The sequence below is a fragment of the Helobdella robusta genome (assembly GCF_000326865.2).
Source record: "Helobdella robusta unplaced genomic scaffold HELROscaffold_18, whole genome shotgun sequence".
NCBI classification, from domain to species: Eukaryota; Metazoa; Annelida; class Clitellata; order Rhynchobdellida; family Glossiphoniidae; genus Helobdella; species Helobdella robusta.
In genome coordinates this window covers 3,162,599-3,181,461 of record NW_008703981.1, presented here as the reverse complement: position 1 = coordinate 3,181,461, position 18,863 = coordinate 3,162,599, and the positions used below count along the sequence as shown (strand labels likewise).

General features: G+C 32.2%; 4 protein-coding genes across 4 annotated transcripts in view; 1 reads left to right on the top strand and 3 right to left on the bottom strand.

Moving 5' to 3' along the window:
* Nucleotides 1-1,116: 1,116 nt before the first annotated feature.
* On the top strand, nucleotides 1,117-3,842 carry HELRODRAFT_170741 (hypothetical protein; the record flags this gene model as incomplete). Its single annotated transcript, XM_009016537.1, has 2 exons — nucleotides 1,117-1,128; nucleotides 1,773-3,842. 2 exons carry the CDS (start codon nucleotides 1,117-1,119, stop codon nucleotides 3,840-3,842), a joined length of 2,082 nt encoding a protein of 693 aa, XP_009014785.1.
* A 3,329-nt stretch (nucleotides 3,843-7,171) lies between these two features.
* HELRODRAFT_148448 (hypothetical protein) lies at nucleotides 7,172-8,578 on the bottom strand (the record flags this gene model as incomplete). Its single annotated transcript, XM_009016536.1, has 3 exons — nucleotides 7,172-7,213; nucleotides 8,240-8,285; nucleotides 8,487-8,578. Coding segments are annotated over 3 exons (180 nt in total), but the record flags the coding sequence as incomplete, so codon positions are not given.
* A 6,596-nt stretch (nucleotides 8,579-15,174) lies between these two features.
* Nucleotides 15,175-17,103, bottom strand: HELRODRAFT_170739 (hypothetical protein; the record flags this gene model as incomplete). The annotated part of the gene is made up of 5 exons (XM_009016535.1): nucleotides 15,175-15,272; nucleotides 15,890-16,056; nucleotides 16,316-16,406; nucleotides 16,676-16,867; nucleotides 17,010-17,103. The coding sequence occupies 5 exons, from the start codon at nucleotides 17,101-17,103 to the stop codon at nucleotides 15,175-15,177; spliced, it is 642 nt and encodes a 213-aa protein (XP_009014783.1).
* A 467-nt stretch (nucleotides 17,104-17,570) lies between these two features.
* The window catches only part of HELRODRAFT_185473 (hypothetical protein), a 2,127-nt gene continuing 834 nt past the window's right edge, over nucleotides 17,571-18,863 (bottom strand). The window contains exons 3-5 of the mRNA XM_009016534.1: nucleotides 18,522-18,679; nucleotides 17,901-18,431; nucleotides 17,571-17,876 (exon numbers count right to left, since the gene is read on the bottom strand). Of these exons, the coding sequence (XP_009014782.1) occupies nucleotides 18,208-18,431; nucleotides 18,522-18,679 (382 nt within the window). The 3' untranslated portion in view covers nucleotides 17,571-17,876; nucleotides 17,901-18,207. The remainder of the gene's footprint in view (nucleotides 17,877-17,900; nucleotides 18,432-18,521; nucleotides 18,680-18,863) is intronic.

Genomic DNA, 18,863 nt, shown 5'->3' with positions numbered 1-18,863 from the left:
ATGTACCTGTATATATGCATAGGCATGTGTGTGTATATGTGCAGTGTATGCATGCGTGTATGTGTAGTATGTTTGTGTGTATTTGTGTATGTGTGCATGTGGTGTATGTCTGCATCTGCACATGCACGTATATTTTTTGTCGTTGTCTCTTTCCCTCTTTCTCTCTATCTCTCTCTCTCTCTCTCGCTCTCTTTCTCTTTCTCTATCAATCTTTTTTTACATACGGGACTTAGCTAACACTGATATGAAATATGATGAAAAAAATTTCGACTTGTATTGTTATTTCCACAATGATGGAATGTAGATATCATTTCTTCTTTCGACATGTGCGCGTTATTCAATCAATCATGCTTTCATTCCTTCATTCGTTTTTTCATTCATTCACTCATTCATTCATACTCCCGTTCGTCATCCAATAAAGCGTTCATTTATAAAAATTTTACAAAAATTATGAATGTAAGTATGTACGTATGTATGCAAGTTTGCGCGTGTGTGTTGTGCGTGTTGTGTGTGCGTGTGCGTGTTGTGGGCGCGTGTGTGCGTGTTATTGCACATGTATCATGTATACTACTTTTTCTCAACTTAAAAATGATGTAAAAAGTTAAAAATGGTTAAAAAACTAAGTCAACCGCGTTTTAATTTAATTTTTTTTTCAGATTTATTGATTTTCTTTCATTCTTTTTGTCCTCCTTCATTTGTTCATTCATTCATTCACTTATTCATATATCCATACACATTCGTCCGTTCATCGATTCATTCATTCACTCATTCTCTCATTCATTCTCTCATTCATTCATTCATTCACTCATTCATTCGTTCGCGTGATCGTCAAATTAATTTTGTAAAAAAAATAAACAAATAATATTGACATCCCAACTTATCAATCAGTCAATATAAATATGAACTGTGCTGAGTTCAATGTCCTTATTATTATTATATTATTATTATATTATTATTATTATTATTATTATTATTATTATATTATTATTATTATTATTATTATTATTATTATTATTATTATTATTATTATCATTATCAGTACTTTTCATCCTTCATCAATATTGTTATTATCATTTTCATTATTCTTTTTGACTCGAACCAGGCAACTGTAATGAAATGGTTCGCAAAGTATGTATGTATGTATGAATGTATGTATTTATGTATTTATGTATGTGTGTATATGTATGTATGTATGTATGTATGTATGTATGTATGTATGTATGTATGTATGTATGAATGTAAGTATGCACACATACATGCATGCATGTATGTAAGTAGGTATGTATGTAGTATGTATGTACGTACGTACGTACATATGTATGTATGAATGTATGTTTTTATGGTACGAATATTAAAATGTGATAACGATTACCGTTCATACCCAATCATTTTTCATCCATGTGAAGTGATAAGCTTTTAATCTGCACCAACTTCTATGATGGTAATAAAACATTGGAAAAAAAATTCAACATAGTTGATGAAATCTAAAGTATATTGGAGCAAAATGTTGCGGCAACAAAATCAACAACAACATCAACAGCAACAATGTTGTCATCAACTTCATCTTCTACAACATCGTCAACAACAACAACAACAACAACAATAATAATAACATGTTTAGGGCTGTTTCAATGTTCTTATTTGCTATAGTCCTTTTTAATTTTGGACTGGTTGTAGATGGTAATATAAAAATATCAACCAATTTTTCAACAACAACAACATCAACAAACTTATTAACATCAACAACACCAACGACAACAACAACATCAAAGACGACAACGACGTCGTCAACAATCACTTTTGAAAATAAGAAACTTGTATCAATTAAACTACCAATAACAGCATTTGCTTTGCCAACAGTAGCAAACATCTTCAAATCAACGAAAGCAGCTGCAGAAGCAGCTGCAGAAACAGCAGCAAAGACGACGACCACAGCAACAGTAACGACAACATCTTCACAAATTCTACGGAATCCTTTTCTTAAGAGATTGAAACGCGCTGGGCTGGATGAATACCAAAAGTTTGTACTTTCCATTTATCGTTTGTACTCTCACACGTTTATATCACGATACAAATACCTAAAGATATACAGCAGCATTCAGAAACACAACAACAGCAACAACAATTTACATACATCAGCAATACAACAACGGCAACAACAATCCACATACAATAACTACACACGGTTCATGGCAGAACCTCACATTCGCCATACTCGCAAATGCATAACAACACCTGACAGGCATATGCGAAAGATGAAACTACAAGATATGAAGAGGAGCGAATGTATTGCCTATTTTAGATTTTTTGTCTTTGCCAACAATCGCACGAACAACAATAACTTCAACAACTACATCATCAAAGACGACAACAACAACAATTACATCATCAACGACAACAGCAGCAACAACAGCAGCAGCAACAACAACAACAATAATGTTGGCGAAAATTTTGACGACTTTTTCCAGAGATGCAAAAAGCACATTGTACTGCACGAGATAAGAACTACAAACAACAACGACAACAACAACAACAGCAACAACAACAACAACAGCAACAACAACAGCAACAACAACAACAACAGCAACAACAACAGCAACAACAACAACAACAACAATGATGACAACAACTATTACACAGTTATAGGCGATGCGAGAGAATTTTTCAACGACGGTTTGATTGAGAATATCAATAGTAATAGTAATAATAATAATAAAAATAATAATAATAATAAAAACAATAATAATAATGATGATGATGGAACTATTATAAATAATAAGAACATTGTCGTTAATGATGGCGCCAATAACGACAAAAGACTTAGAAAATCGGGTTATAACAGGCTGAAGTCAGACTCCGATGGTAAGAGGCATAGTAAAATTGGGTCGCAAAAAATTGACAACAAAAACATCAACATCAACATCAATAATAATAATAATAATAGTAATTATAATAATTATAATTATAATAATAAAAAGAATAATAGTAATAATGATATATATAGCCACACAGCTTCGCGAGATAACAATGACAGTGTCACTGGCTATGTTGTCTACCCATCTCGCTACAGATCAGGTAACGTATTTGAGTTTAATCTGCTCAGTATTGTTAATGTCTGGCGGAAAACATTAAATAGCATTGATGACAGTAACAACAACAACAACAACATTAATAATAATACTAACATGATATCGTTATTTAGCGGTCTGATTGCTAGGATCGATCTGTGCTTCAATTTAGATGAGAGGAAGAAAAAAAACAACAAAAAATTTTCTTCCTCCACATCCTCCTTATCATCTTCCTCATCATCTTCATCTTCTTCATCATCTTCATCATCATTTACAATTATAACCGGACGCCGAAAGTTTGTAACGTTTGAGGTAACTTTACTTCTTACTAGCGATTCTTGTAACAGCAGCAGCAGCAGCAGCAACAACAACAGCAGCAATGACGACAACAACATCAGAAATATCGACAACAACAACGACAATGGTGATGAGAATGATGATGTCAACAACAACAACAACAACAGCAACAACAACAATTGTGACAGCAACAAAGATGAAACAAGTGAAGAAATAACCATAGCGAACCTAGTAGTCGTAGAAACGATAAACCGGAAATACAACATCCAACTTCCGCACTCTCTAATGAAGAAACTTCAAAATGGCGTCACGCGTTTAAAAGTGAACTGCGAAGAATGCAAGCATATGATAAAGAGAGGCCATAGAAGTAGCAGAAAATCTACGTCAATTATGACGTCATCGTCATCTTCCACCTCTTCATCCAAATACCCTTCGGAGAGTCTTCACTTGGAAATAACGATGCGAAATGCGAATTAGTCACGTGATGAACGAAAGAACGAACGAATGAAGGAATAAATAAATGAATGGATGGATGAATGAATGAATGAATGAATGAATGAATGAATGAATGAATAAATGAATGAATGAATGAATGAATGAATGAATGAATAAATGAATGAATGAATAAATAAATGAATTAGAGTATGATTGAACGAATTAGAGTATGATTAATAACAAAGTTTAATCGTTTTGAATACGAAATTCGTATCTTTTAATATAATTGCAACTACTATGAATGCACATAGTTATAATAATAATAATTATTATTATTATTATAACTTATTATTATTATTATTATTATTCTTTTTATTATTTTGAAAGTATAAACGGATTAGTAGCGAATCTCTCTTTTCCCCATTCAAAAGATGAATCTTTGACCTTTGAACTCCTTAATAACATTTATCACCACAGCAACAACAACAACAAATAATAATAAAAAAATAACAATAATAATAATCATAAATTATAATAATAACAATACGAAATAATTTATTTATTTTTTTAAATATATTTTTGGGTCGAAACCTCTTTAAAGTTAGTAAACAACAGCCTATTTAAAGTCATACTCAGACGATAGTGTGATGGAGAAAATGAGGAGAGAGAGAGAGAGAGAGAGAGAGAGAAAGAAAGAGAAAATGGAACAAGTCAACATTTGAGATTCAGTTTCAATTTTTCAAAACTTGCACGATCTTTAATTAGTTCATCCCTTAAAATGTTTTATTTAAATACAATGGAAAGAGACTCACTCAAATCTAACACACACACGCACACACACAAACACGCACACAACACACGCACACAACACACACAACACACACACACACACATACATATTCGGTCGGTTAAACGCCAATTAGCATAGTTTCATTTAGAAAAGAGCCTTGCTAGAAAAAATAGAATGTGCGAAACATTTCATAAAAATAAAACACGAAAACTTAATTAACTTAATAACACTCTACCCTCGTTTAAATTAATGGCGTTCTCATACATACATACATCATACATACATACATACATACATACATACATACATACATACATACATACATTCATACATACATACATACATACATACATACATACATACATACATACATACATACATACATAGATACATACATACATACATACATACATACATACATACATACATACATGCATACATACATACATACATACATACATACATACATACATACATACATACATACATACATACATACTTACATACATACATACTTACTTACATACATACATGCATGCATGCATACATACATACATACATACATACACATGATGAAATTAAAACAGACGATTAGTAGGTCATTTTGAAAAATAAAAACTTTCAAATGACATTAAAAGGAATACTGCATCAACAAACGTTTTTGTTAAGCATTGTCATGGCAAACATCAATGTTGTTGTTGTTGTTGTTGTTGATGACGTCACTGATGACGTTGTTGTTGTTGTTACTGCTGCTGTTGATGTTGATGCTACTTTTAGACATGGTGGCCAAGAGGCGCTGGAAAAACCCGATCTTTTGCTGGCAGTAGTTGCCACTGAATGAATTTAAAAAGTTGTTGATGTTGTTGTTGTTGTTGATTTTGTTGTTGTCATTAATGTCATGATTGCAACTTGCGCTAGGCCTACTTGTGACGTTAACTTTCCTGTTAGTGTGATCAACTTCGTCGCTTCTAACACTATCAATGCCACAAATGTCATCAACTGTATTGGTACTGATGTTGTCAACTTTGCAACTGAAAATGCTATCGCTGTTGGGGTTGTTGGTGTTATTGATGTTGTTGTTGATGTTGTTGTTGTAATCTTTATTTGTCGCTAAATGTTGTTTCGAAGCAAGCGCTAGAAAATAGGAATGGTAGAGGAAAGGTGATAGTAGGTAGCTGTAGTCAATATTGCTAGCATTTGGGAAGAAAGGATGATGTTGTTGTTGATGTTGATGTGATTGTTGTTGTTGCTGTTGTTGTTGCTTGTTCAAAGTTTGTGGGAATAAGAAGGGCAAATGTTTGTGCTGTTGAGAAAGATATGTTGATGGTGGTGTTGTTAGCATTTTTGGAGATAAGTAATGATGATGATGTTGTTTTTGTTGTTCGTGTCGTCGTTGTTGTTGTTTAAAATTTGAATCATGTACCACAAACAAATTTGAAACATCGGAGCCATAATCCAAATTATTTGTATCAGTCATCTTATATCTGTTATCGTCGTCATGATCGATGTTGTTGCTGTTGTTGTTTGGTGTTTTTAATTTGTAGATTGTTGTAGCATTGTTGTTGTTGTTGATGTTGTTGCTGTCGTTCGTTTCATGATTATTCTTGAGACCTTTGAAGCTTGTTTCTCCATTTTGGCAACTTTCATCATCGGAGTTGTTGCTATTGTTGTTGCTATCTTTGTTATCATTTTTGTTGTTGTAGTTGTAGCTGACGTCATTATCAAATAAAATTATTTTATTATCTTTGTTGTTGTTGTTGTTGTAAACTTTCCAATTGCGTTTGTCTTTGTATGGTTTCTGAATGCTTTCAATCGAAAATTTGTTGATGTGGTCACTGACATCAATACTGTCATTGTTGTTGTGGATGTTGTTGTTGTTGTCATTGTTGTGGATGTTGTTGTTGTCGTTGTTGTTGCAATTGTTATCAATGCTGTTGTTAATCTTATTAACTTTCTTCAAACTTGATGAAGCTGATGATGGCGACGATGCTGCCGTCTGCATCTGAAAAACATGTGAATATTTAACCTGCTGCTGTTGTTGTTGTTGATGATGTTGTTGTTGTTGTTGTTGCAAATTTACACTCCAATTACGATTGCATTCTAGTAAAGGATGCTGCTGATGTTGAATACGATGTTGCTGAAAACACTTTTCTTGTTTCTGTTGCAGAAATTGTTGCTGTTGTTGTTGTTGTTGTCTTAGCTGATGTTGTTGTGCCAGTAGTCTCATTCGACTTTGTAAAAAACTGTCTTCGGCAACAATGTTGAAGTTGTTGTTGCTGCTGATGATGTTGTCAACATTACGATCACCAACGTTATTCGGGGAGATAATTTTCTTAAATAGGCTATCGCCAAATTTGCTTAGGTGGTTATTATTGAGATGGTGATGATGAAGAAGTTGATGATGATGATGAAATGATTGCCTTGGCGAGGGGTAGAACGACTGATGGTGGTGGTGATGATGGTGAGAAGGAAGATGGGAATGATGATGATGGTGATGGTGATAGGGTGGAAGATGAAAGAATGGTGGGTGATGGTGTGGAAAAATGTCAGCTGCTGCTGTGGGTGATGTTGGATCGTAGGACTCTCTCTTACGCCACTTGGCCCTCCTGTTCTGAAACCACACCTTGGTTGGATGAGTTTGATGATGATGGTGATGATGGTGGTGATGATGGTGGTGGTGATGATGGTGATGATGATCTTAAACATCATCACCATCATCGCCATCATTAACGTCAACATAAACATCATCGTCATCATCAACATCAGCAACAGCATCATCGTCATCGTCGTCATCAACAACACCAACAACAACAACAACATCAACAACAACACCAACAACAACATCAACAACAACACCAACAACAACATCAACAACAACAACAACACCAACATCAACAACAACAACATCAACAACAACGACAGCAACAACAACATCAACATCAACGACAACAACAACAACAACGACATGGACGTGGGTGGTCGATTAAGAGGAAAAGTTCAAAGTTCAGATTGGGCATCATTATTTTCAATTTTATTCGATAGCTCTCTAATGCCTTGATGAGTAGCTGGTCCGTTGTTGTTATTGTTGTTATTGTTGTTATTGTTGTTATTGTTGTTATTGTTGTTATTGTTGTTATTGTTGTTATTGTTGTTATTGTTGTTATTGTTGTTATTGTTGTTATTGTTGTTATTGTTGTTATTGTTGTTATTGTTGTTGTTATTGTTGTTATTATTATTGTTGTTGTTATTGCAAATTTTAGGTAATAGCTTTGCGTAAAAATGACGACACTATATTATTTAGAACGATGGCTAATTGGTCATATGAGATGCACATTTTAATGTATGCGAAGTACGTGTGTCTATCTATCTATCTATCTATCTATCTATGTTTGTAAATATACATACAAACAAACATGTATATATATATATATATATATTCTTTGTATATATATATATATATATATATATATACAGTGATAAGTGGCTTATTAAATATGTATGATTCTGTTATGAATGATGCTTATGTTGTTGATCGAGTTGCTATTGTTGCTAAAACTGTCATTATTGTTATTACTATTAATAGTAGTAGTTGTTGTAGTAGTAGTAGTAGTAGTAGTAGTAGTAGTAGTAAGTTTAAATGGCAATAAACCTGGACTCTTGCTTCGGTCAGTTGAATTCTCACGGCAAGGTCTTCTCTGTTTTGTAAAAAATGTTTCTTAAAAAAAATACCTAACTACACTTTGTATCAAAACTTACAAACATACACACACACATACATAAACAAACAGACACATACATACACATACAAACGCACACACACATACAAACATACACATACAAACACACACATACAAACACATACATACAAACAAACAAACAAACAAAGCAATACAGACCTGGTAAATACGTCTGGATAGTGTGTTGTTTGAAACGCTCGTTCCAACTCTTCCAGTTGGAAACTTGTAAAAGTGGTTCTGTAACGCCGCTGTTTTTTCAACTGCTCACTAGATGGCGAAAAACTATGTTGTTGTTGTTGTTGTTGCTGCTGTGACTGCTGTTGTTGCTGCTGTTTCAGTAGTTGAAATGGTTGCTGTAGATCGCCTGCTTTTCGCTGTTGGTTGGCGTCGTTGTTGTTGAGGTTTCCATTAGTGTTTTCGTTTGTTTGGTTGATGTCGTTGTTGTTGATGTTGTTGTGGTTGAAGTTGTTGTTGATGATGTCATTAATGTTATACCTGCTGTTATTCATCATCGTGGCTCCTTTCAGATGATAATTTTTATGATTACGATCATTGTAACTGAACTCCATCATACCGCCTCCATCGTCATCATCATCATCGTCATCATCATCATTATCAAACATAGCGTCGTCATTATCATTATCATCATTATTATTATTGTTGTTATTATTATTATCGTGGTTGTTGTTATTATTATTATTATTATTATTATTATTATTATTATTGACGTCATCATCAGCGTCCACTTCCTGATCAACGTCTTCCATGCTATCAGCTCCATTGCTAACAATGACGTGGTCGGCAGATGCTCTGACGTCAGAGGAAATGGATCTCTCGAGTGCATGATCTTTGGTAAGCAGACGGCGGACATCTTGGATTTTTTTCCTCCTATTTCCGGTCACTCCTTACGATTCAGTGGAGTTTTTTTTTTTAAATGATTAATTTAACAGCAATAACATTAACAATAATAATAATAATAACAATAATAAAAATAATAATATTAATAATAAAAATAATTAATCAATACAAGTGCAATATATACACACACACATATTCGCATGCCTACATATGTACATAATATGCGAAAAAAACGGAACGTACAAATAAAATATACATTATGTGTGTGTGTGTGTGTGTGTGTTTATTTGTATATTTTTGTATTGTATGTTTCTGAACTAAAGGAAACTTCTTTTACTTAGTTTTCTAGTGTGTCAGGCGTCTTAATTGATTGTTCTTAATAAATGTACATCCGAAATGATGTATGTGTGTATGTGTGAATGTGTTGTGTGTGTGTGTGTGTGTGTGTGTGTAAGTTTGTTTGTTTGTTTGTGTGCGTGGATGTATGTGTGTTTGTATGCGTGCATGTGTGAATGTATGAACGAAACGAACAAAAACGCTAATGAAATTTACTTAAATTTTTTTATGAAAAACAATCTAGGCCTTATGACAAACAGCAACAACATCCACAACAACAACAACATCAACAACAACAACAATATCAACAAACAACAAACTTCAACAGCAACAATAACAACAACAACATCAACAACAACAACATCAACTTCGACAGCAGCAACAACAGCAACAACATCATCATCAACAACAACAACAATTACATCAACAACAACAACATCAACAACAACGCATTTGTAACAAGTGCTTCCTCAAAATGAAGTGTATCTAATCGACGAATTTTATATGTTCCGGATTGATACGCCAATACAGAAGGTGTCTGTCGCCTGCGAGTCTGTCTGCTTGTCTGCTTGTATGTCTGTCTGTCTGTTTGTTTGTTTGTCTGTTTGTTTGTTTGTCTGTCTGTCTGTAAGTCTGTCTGTTTGTTTTTTTCTATGTATGTGTATCTGTTTATGTGTATGCTAGTGTTTGTAACAGCATTGTTTTTTTTGTGTTTCTATCTGTCTGAGTGTTTGTCTGTCTGGGTGTATGTTTGTATGTATGTATGTATGTATGTATGTATGTATGTATGTATGTATGTATGTATGTATGTATGTATGTATGTATGTATGTATGTATGTATGTATGTATGTATGTATGTATGTATGTATGTATGTATGTATGTATGTAAGTATGTATGTATGTATGTATGTATGTAAGTATGTATGTATGTATGTATGTATGTATGTGTGCGTGTATATGTGTGTGTGTGTGTGCGTGTGTGTGTATGAAGACACACTGGCGTCTCCATTTTATAATATGTCAATGCATTAACACCACTTTAAGAGAGTCAATCGTTCCTTACACTTCCTGAGACGATGATGACGATGGTGATGACGATGGTGATGATGATGGTGATGATGATGGTGATGATGATGATGGTGTAATAGTGATGATGATGATGATGATGACGATGATGATGACAATTGACGGCTGTTACAAAAGCGTTTTCAATTTTCAGGTAAAAAAAAAACAAGATGAACACCACCACCATTATCACCACCAACAACAACAACAACAATTATAATAACAAGAAATAATAATAACAACGAATAATAAAAATAATAATAATAATTATAATAAATAATAATGATTATAATAATAATTTTTTGTCATTTCATTTCATCTCGGAAGATCGATAGTCCCGAGTATGACGCTGTGGTAAGGGAGGAAAGTGGAAAGAAAAATCCAAAAAGACTCCATTTAAACAGGTAATGTGATGTTAAATGAGGATGATGATGATGGTGGTGATGATGATGATAGTGATGATGATGATGATGATGAATACGACGACGACGATGATGATGATGATGATGATGACAATGATGATGGTGACGATGATGATGGTGATGATGATGACGATGATGATGGTGATGATGATTGTTGTGTTACGTTGCTGTTGGTGAAGCTGCGACCACTGCTGCTGCTGTGGCTGATGGTGGCGAAGACGACGACGATGATCTCAACAGCCACGTATGATGACGAAGACACAACGTGAGAGTTAAGAGTATAAATAATATAATTAATAATAATACTAACAATAATAATAATATAATAACATAATAATAATAATAATAATAATAATAATAATAATAATAATAATATAATAAGAATAATAACAATAGCGGAAAAGATTAGAGCGATCGAGGAAGTTATGATGGTAAGCAAACAACTCCATTGAATCCTTTTTTCATCATCATAATAATAATAACAATATTAATACTAACAACAACAATAACAATAATAATAATAAATAATAATAATGATGATAAACCATAATATCGAATGTAAAATCTTTGCTAACTAGATAGCATAAACTTTCCCGGCTGAAATTCATCCAAACAATCATCCTTAAATGCGAAGTTGTTGTCAACAGTGTTGATGTTGTTTTTGTTGTTGTAATTGTTGTTGTTCTGGTTGTTGTTGTCGTTGATACTATCATTATAAATGTAATTATTGTTGTCATTTCTGTTGTTGTTGTTGTTGTTGTCAAAGGAGAGATTTGGGGTGCCATTTTCAATGAGGTCTTCGATTTTGTAGGCTGTCAAACGAGGCATATCGACCTAAACTCGATTATTTCTTACTTTAATACCGGTGTAACATTTATATTTGTTTAAATTTACTCTCAAGATAGTATTGCCCTTTGCTATAATAACGTTAAATTATTTCATAATTACTCAAATTCATTTGAAAAAAATATTTTCCATAAAAATACTGCCAGAAGAGACTGATGGTTGGTTGCTTTCTCTCTTATATAAATTTTTCGCATAACATCTATAAATACACAAAGACATACATATACACACACACACATATATATACATACGCACACGCACACATACATACGCACACACACACACTTATATATTATATATATATATACATATATAAAAATCCACACATTCATAATTCATAACACATAATGCAATTGTCCTTTAATGTATAAAAATTGCTATATATATATATATATATTACAATGAATTATTAAATACATATACACACACAATATTTGTGGATTTATTTGGTATATCTGATTTTCCATAATTTAACTATTTAATGAGGATGAACGTAACACACATTAGGAAAATGTTCGACCAATAGCAGGGCTCCATTCTTTAGTAGGAGGAGTTTCGAGTCGGAAATATTCATAAAAGGATGTTTTAAGACTTCCTATTGGCTGACGTGACTTGAATAAGTTTTAAGATGTTATCAAATACTTTAATAAATTGATATTTGCAATTATTTTTAATGGGAGTTATTAATTATAATTCATTATCTGCAATATAATTGGATAACATTGTAGCAGGAATAGAAATGTCGAGGTTTGATTGGATGAGATGCTATCCAATGAGAGATGAGCATTTAACAAAATAATTGAGTTGTTTAATGAATTGATCTATGTAGTGTTAGGTGGCTCCGTACGATAAATTTGTGATGAAAAAATTTTGTTTGGTTAAAGAGATTGAGTTTGATAGATCGCAATTGTGCCAAGCATACAACCTTATTGCATTATTATGTTTGTACGCTAGTGTGTTTGTGCCTATGTACGTCTGTGTGTGTGTATGTATGTATGTATGTGTGTGTGTATGTATGTATGTGTGTGTGCGTGTGTGCTTGTTCGTGTGTAACAATCAAACAAACAAGCAAACAAACACAGAGTCTGATGTTTTATTTTTTACATGCTAGGTTGAAAAATTCCTTGTACATTTCATCCGGCTTATGTTCAGAGCATGAAAATTGATGATATACCAATTTGTTATGTACCAATGTGTATTAATCAGAATCCGGTATATATGTATGTGTGTGTGTGTGTGTGCGTGTGTGTGTGTGCGTGTGCGTGTGTCTGTGCAAATTCAAGGCAATGTTTATATGATTAATAACTCTGTAGGCAAAGTTTATTAGTTTATTGTAGTAGCATGAAGTTATCTGAGATAAATAATAATAATAAAAAGTGATTATTATTATTATTGTTATTATTATTATTATTGTTGTTGTTGTTGTTGTTGTTGTTGTTGTTGTTGTTGTTGTTGTTGGGGGTGTACCACTCCACTTCTCGTGTCTTTATTCATATTCTTCACTTTCCTCCTTAGCCTACAATTTATATAATAATTCATGATTTATACAATGATTCATAATTTATACAATAATTCATAATTCATACAATAATTCATGATTCCTACAATAATTCATAACTCATACAATAATTCATAATTTATATAATAATTGATAACTTGTAGAATAGTTAAGGATTTACGCGATACATCGCAACTAATATTAATAGGTACTTAAACCGGCACTCATATTATTCTCTTAGAAGATCTCAGACAACCGCTAACGTAATAATAATAATTATTATGATCATAATATACGATAATTATGATCATAATAATTGATTATATTATTAAATGTAATTAATTAATTATAGTAAATTATAGCTAACCTTATGTTCACGCGAATTAAGTAGCCAATTATAAGGAAGAGTATGATGTACACACCAGAAAAGAATAGGCCAAACACAATTGGCGAATCTAGTAGTATTTTATTATTATTATTATTATTAGTAGTAGTAGTAATAGTAGTAGTAGTAGTAGTAGTAGCAGTAGTAGTAGTAGTAGTAGTAGTAGCAGCAGCAGTAGTAGTAGTAGTAGCAGTAGTAGTAGCAGTAGTAGTAGTAGCAGCAGCAGTGGTAGTAGCAGCAGCAGTGGTAGTAGTGGTAGCCAGTAGCAGTAGTAGTAGTAGCTTCAGCTACAACTATAACAGAGGTAGAAGTAGTAGCAGAAATGTCGTTAATAGCGGTTGTACTAGTAGATTAGTAAAGGTGGCATTTATAGTTGAGAGTATTGTTACTAGTAGAAGTTCTTCAAGTGATGTAAGGATAAGTCTCCTTCGAATTTGAAAGACGAGAGAGAGAGAGGGTGAGAGAAGAGAAAGAGAGAGAAAGAGAGAGAGAGAGAGATAAACAATGAAGAAATAATGCAAAAGCCGAAACAAACTGTCTTTGACGATGAAACCGTCCGTCGTGTTCCTATCGGCTTCTGCAGACATTTTCAAATCTTGTAATAACTTATTTATTTATTCATTTATACATTTGTTTGTTTGTTTACGTTTATTCATTTTACGTTTTAAAAATTATCACTCGGTAAAAAGTTAATTTGCCCGCTACGTATTATAGTCTATAATACGTAGCGTAGTTTCTATAATTTATAGAAATAAAATAATAATCTTATAGGTGGTATAATACTATTAAAAAGGCTTGCGATATAAACCGTCAATAAACTATTCATAAATTATTTATAAACTATTTATAAATTATTCATCTAAATTCCTCAAAAAAAGAATTTTTGGCTAAAAAGACGACGAAATGGCAGCAAATAACAATGAAAAATTCCATTTCCTAAGCGAAAAATCAAAAAATTAGAAAAGAATAATTGTGACTAATTTACCAACGGTTTTGGTGAGGTGTTGAAAGACGTTAACACCCACCTCTCCCTCTCTCTCTTTCTTTCTCTCTCTCATTATATATATACATGTTATATATATATATATATATAATGTATAACGTATATAATATATAATAAATGAAAGCAGATCAATGTCATTACCATCAACATATTTGTTTATATCATTATCGTTGTTATTGTATTGTTACTGTTGTTGTTGTTGTTGTTGTTGATGTTGATGATGATGTTTTGCTATTATTTTTTTTCTTTCTTCCTCTCTCTCTCTTTTTCTTTCTTTCTCTCTTTCTCTCTAGCTAACAACATCAATGCTTCTGGTATCTCCTCGAGAATTATGTTTTTTCTTTAACCTTCTTCTAAGTCTTAAAAAAATTATGAAAATACCAATGACAATAATAAAATTATTAATTTATTATTGTTGTTATTATTAATTACAGTTAATTATACCTTTTATTCCAGTAAGTCAAAAGGCATGCGATATAGAGTAAGACAAGCATGAATACAAATAGGCCAACCCCAACTGACGCATGTTCATCTGTATGTGTGTGTGTGTGTGTGTTTGTGTGTGTGTGTGTGTGTGTGTGGTGTGTGTGTAAGCTCTGCCTACCTGTCACCAAGCCAGACATATTCTTTCTGAACGACGGACCCTTCATCTTATGTTAGGAGAAGCAATAATTATTCGCAATTATACTATAATTAATTAACAACAATAATTATAACTATAATTAATTGAATTGAAACAATCTTTTATTCAGCAAAATATCACAATAATAAATAACTAGAAGACCAGAACAATTATTAATGATGATAATAATAATTATGTTATTATTTTATATTATTTTATATTCAAGTTTTTCTTATAACAGAAGTTATCTATATAAACAATAATAATCGTCACCATTGTAATAAAAATAATAATTGTTAATGAGAATCATCGTTATTATTATTATTAGCGAAATTCTATCGAATAACTTTAGAAATTATGGCATAATAAAAAATAATTATTATATATAAATAAATTATATATGCAGTGGCTCATAGACGCGCAAGTCTGATCAATCTTTACGGTTCTAATTCCAGTGTAGATTGCTTCAGTTTTATTGTTATTATTATTATTATCATTATTATTGTTGTTGTTGTTATTGTTATCACCATCATATATTTTACTCTTCTTCTTCTTATTATTAAATTTGTTAACATTATTGTCATTGTTGTTGCTGTTGTCGTCGTTGTTGTTGTTATTGATGCTATGGTTGCTGTTGTAATCATTTTCTTCCCGCAAACTGGTCACTTTAATAGGTACTTGATGCTTTTTAAGCCTGTAGATTTTACAATTTTTTTGAAAATTCTACACCATAAATTGCAACAAACTCAATCTCAAACTATATTTCAATACTTAAACAAAAAAATAAGGCAGTAGTTGTAGTATTAGTGGCAGCAGTAGTAGCAGCAGTAATGGCAACAGCAGTAGTAGTAGTAGTAGCAGTAATGATAATAATCTAACGAGTATTTTAAATTTATTTTAAACTGAAAGTTGGAAAAAAAAGATTTAAATATGGAAACATTCATGTTAATTACTTGTTATATTTGTAAGAAAAGACAAGGATGACGACGGTCAGAATGATTATGGGAGCCCCCAGTATCACTCCAACGATCAATGCATTGTTTGCTGCGTTTTTGACAGATTGTTTTATGTTTTTTGTCAAATTAAGAGATTAAGTATTATAAATATAAGTTGATTCATTCGATACAAACTTGTGTTTTGTCCGTCTTTTGTGTAAATGTCTAGAAAAATTACAAAAACTAACTTTTTACATCAGAAATTTTTCGATTTTTTAAATAAAAGCAAAGCTTAAGAGCGAAAAAAGATTTGTAAACCTGCGAAATTGTTTCAGATTTGGGACGAAGTCAGTTTTTCGTAGTAAGAATTATTAATACGATCTCTCAAGTCTGATAAAGATGCACTGTAGTTGATACGGCAGGCTTTACTCTGTTCGTCATAGCCATATCCAGAGCAGCCCGCTCCTACAATGTCGCAACACAACTCACAACTTTCTTTCGTCAGGAATTTGAAATATTTTGCATTCAAGTTATCCTTATCTCTGTATACGTTCCATTTATTTGTGCACTCTGTGAGGTTTTTCAACATTTTTAGTAAGAGGTGTGTTTTGAAAGTCAAAACAAATATTTAACTATAGACTTTACACAGAACAATGCGATAGCAACAGAGAATTTAGTATGAAATTTCATATAAAAGAATGGAATTTGTAACTTTTTCTCATGCAAACCGCGAGGAATTTTGCATCTGCGGTGCAGGTAGTGGCATTCAGTTGCCCAGTTTGACCATCGTAATATTGGCAGTCCATTTCGGCAGAGCTTGCCGTGTAGTAAGAACTGTTTTTGTACAAAACTAACTCTATTTTGTCAGTAAATATTTTATTTCATCAATAATTCGAATTTAAAAAAGTTAAATGGTTTACTTTTTCTAATTTCCTGATAAGATCTAACAAAAATTTTCATACTTTCCAGTAAGAAATTTTTGTCAGTATCAATGAGCATATTCAGAAGGAATCCTTCCTCCCCATCCTTTGAACATAAACCATCGCCATCTCGAACATTCGAGATTATTGCCCCGCTCGTATAGAAACAGACATTATCATGAAGTGAGCAATCTTGGATGTAGTAGGCACACAAACATGTTTGAAAGAAAAGGCATAATGTCAAGTAAGTATCAACAACAGCCAACGAAATACGTAACATTGATTTGCAATTCGAGTTATGAGAAATACAAAAACAGTTGATTAAATTAAATAGTTCATGTCTTTTCGATCAAGTTCAAATTTCAGCTAGTTGTATTTTTAAACTTTTAAATATGCGTGTGTATATATTGTTTGGTGGATTCTGAGGTATGTACAAGCCTAATAGCTAAATGTGACTTATAACACAATAGGACTTATAACATGACACACACACAATACAACACAATGAAATGCAGTCTGTCTTTTAATGAAAACGAATAGAAACAGCTTCCTAGATTGCTTGTAGCGTAGCTGTGAGCTTTAATAAAAACCTTTTTTTTAGTACAGAAGTTTGTTTCAATTTATTTATTATTTCTTACATTCCTGGTTATTATTAGTAGCAGAAGTATTAGTAGTAGTAGCAGTAGCAGCAGCAGTAGTAAAAGTAGCATAGCAAACGCATCGAATGAATGGGCAGAGGAATCAACCAACAATTAAACAACTAATTGTCAATCTTCTACACGTTAAAACCAGAATTTAGTACAAATACCAGCTCCTTGAATGAAAACAAAAGGCAAACTATTTATAAATTAAATAAACTCAAAAAAATACTCTGTCGATTTTGTATGTACAATTTCAAAATTAAATAAATCAGTTTTAAACTAATACACGCACGCATGATCAAACTAAACCTGATACTGTCGATCGAAAAATAACTTTATAGTAAAATCATCAACTAGAGAGAGGCCTGCAAACAACGCCAGTGATTCTAAAGAGAAAATCTAAGATGAAATTAGGGAAGTATAAACTCAGCAAACACATGACATTGGCGTCATACCCTACAATGTAATTTCTAGAAGGCGCCTTACTCAACAGAGCATGTATGTAGGCCTCTATTACTTTTCTGTGACTCTTTCTGGCGAAGATTTTCAAGAATGTTCTTTCGTACCAAGAAACTGAAAATTTGAAAAAAATTTATTTACATAAATAATAATTCATATGACTAAAAAAAGTTGTTTTAACTAAAAAAAATGAAATAATTTTACTTCTCTTGTAATAGTCAAGTCCATATAAATTCTTTTCTTCACTAGAAAGTCTCTCCCATGATTTCTGCAGTGAGATTAGACCAGTTTTGGTGAAGTTTGACTCATGGGCTCCAGGCTGTATTGTTGAGACATGTATCTTCGAATAGGATAATTCCAATCTGGAAAGTTTTGAAAGTTAATTTACAACTGAGAAAAACATTCTATCACTTTAGAATGTTAAAAGTTTATTAATATTCTACTAGATTAAGTTTAAAATTTGGAAACATTTATTGAATTCATTTAAAAACATGAGAATGTTTAAAAGAATTTGAAAATAAATCATCAAATTTATAAAAAATGTCA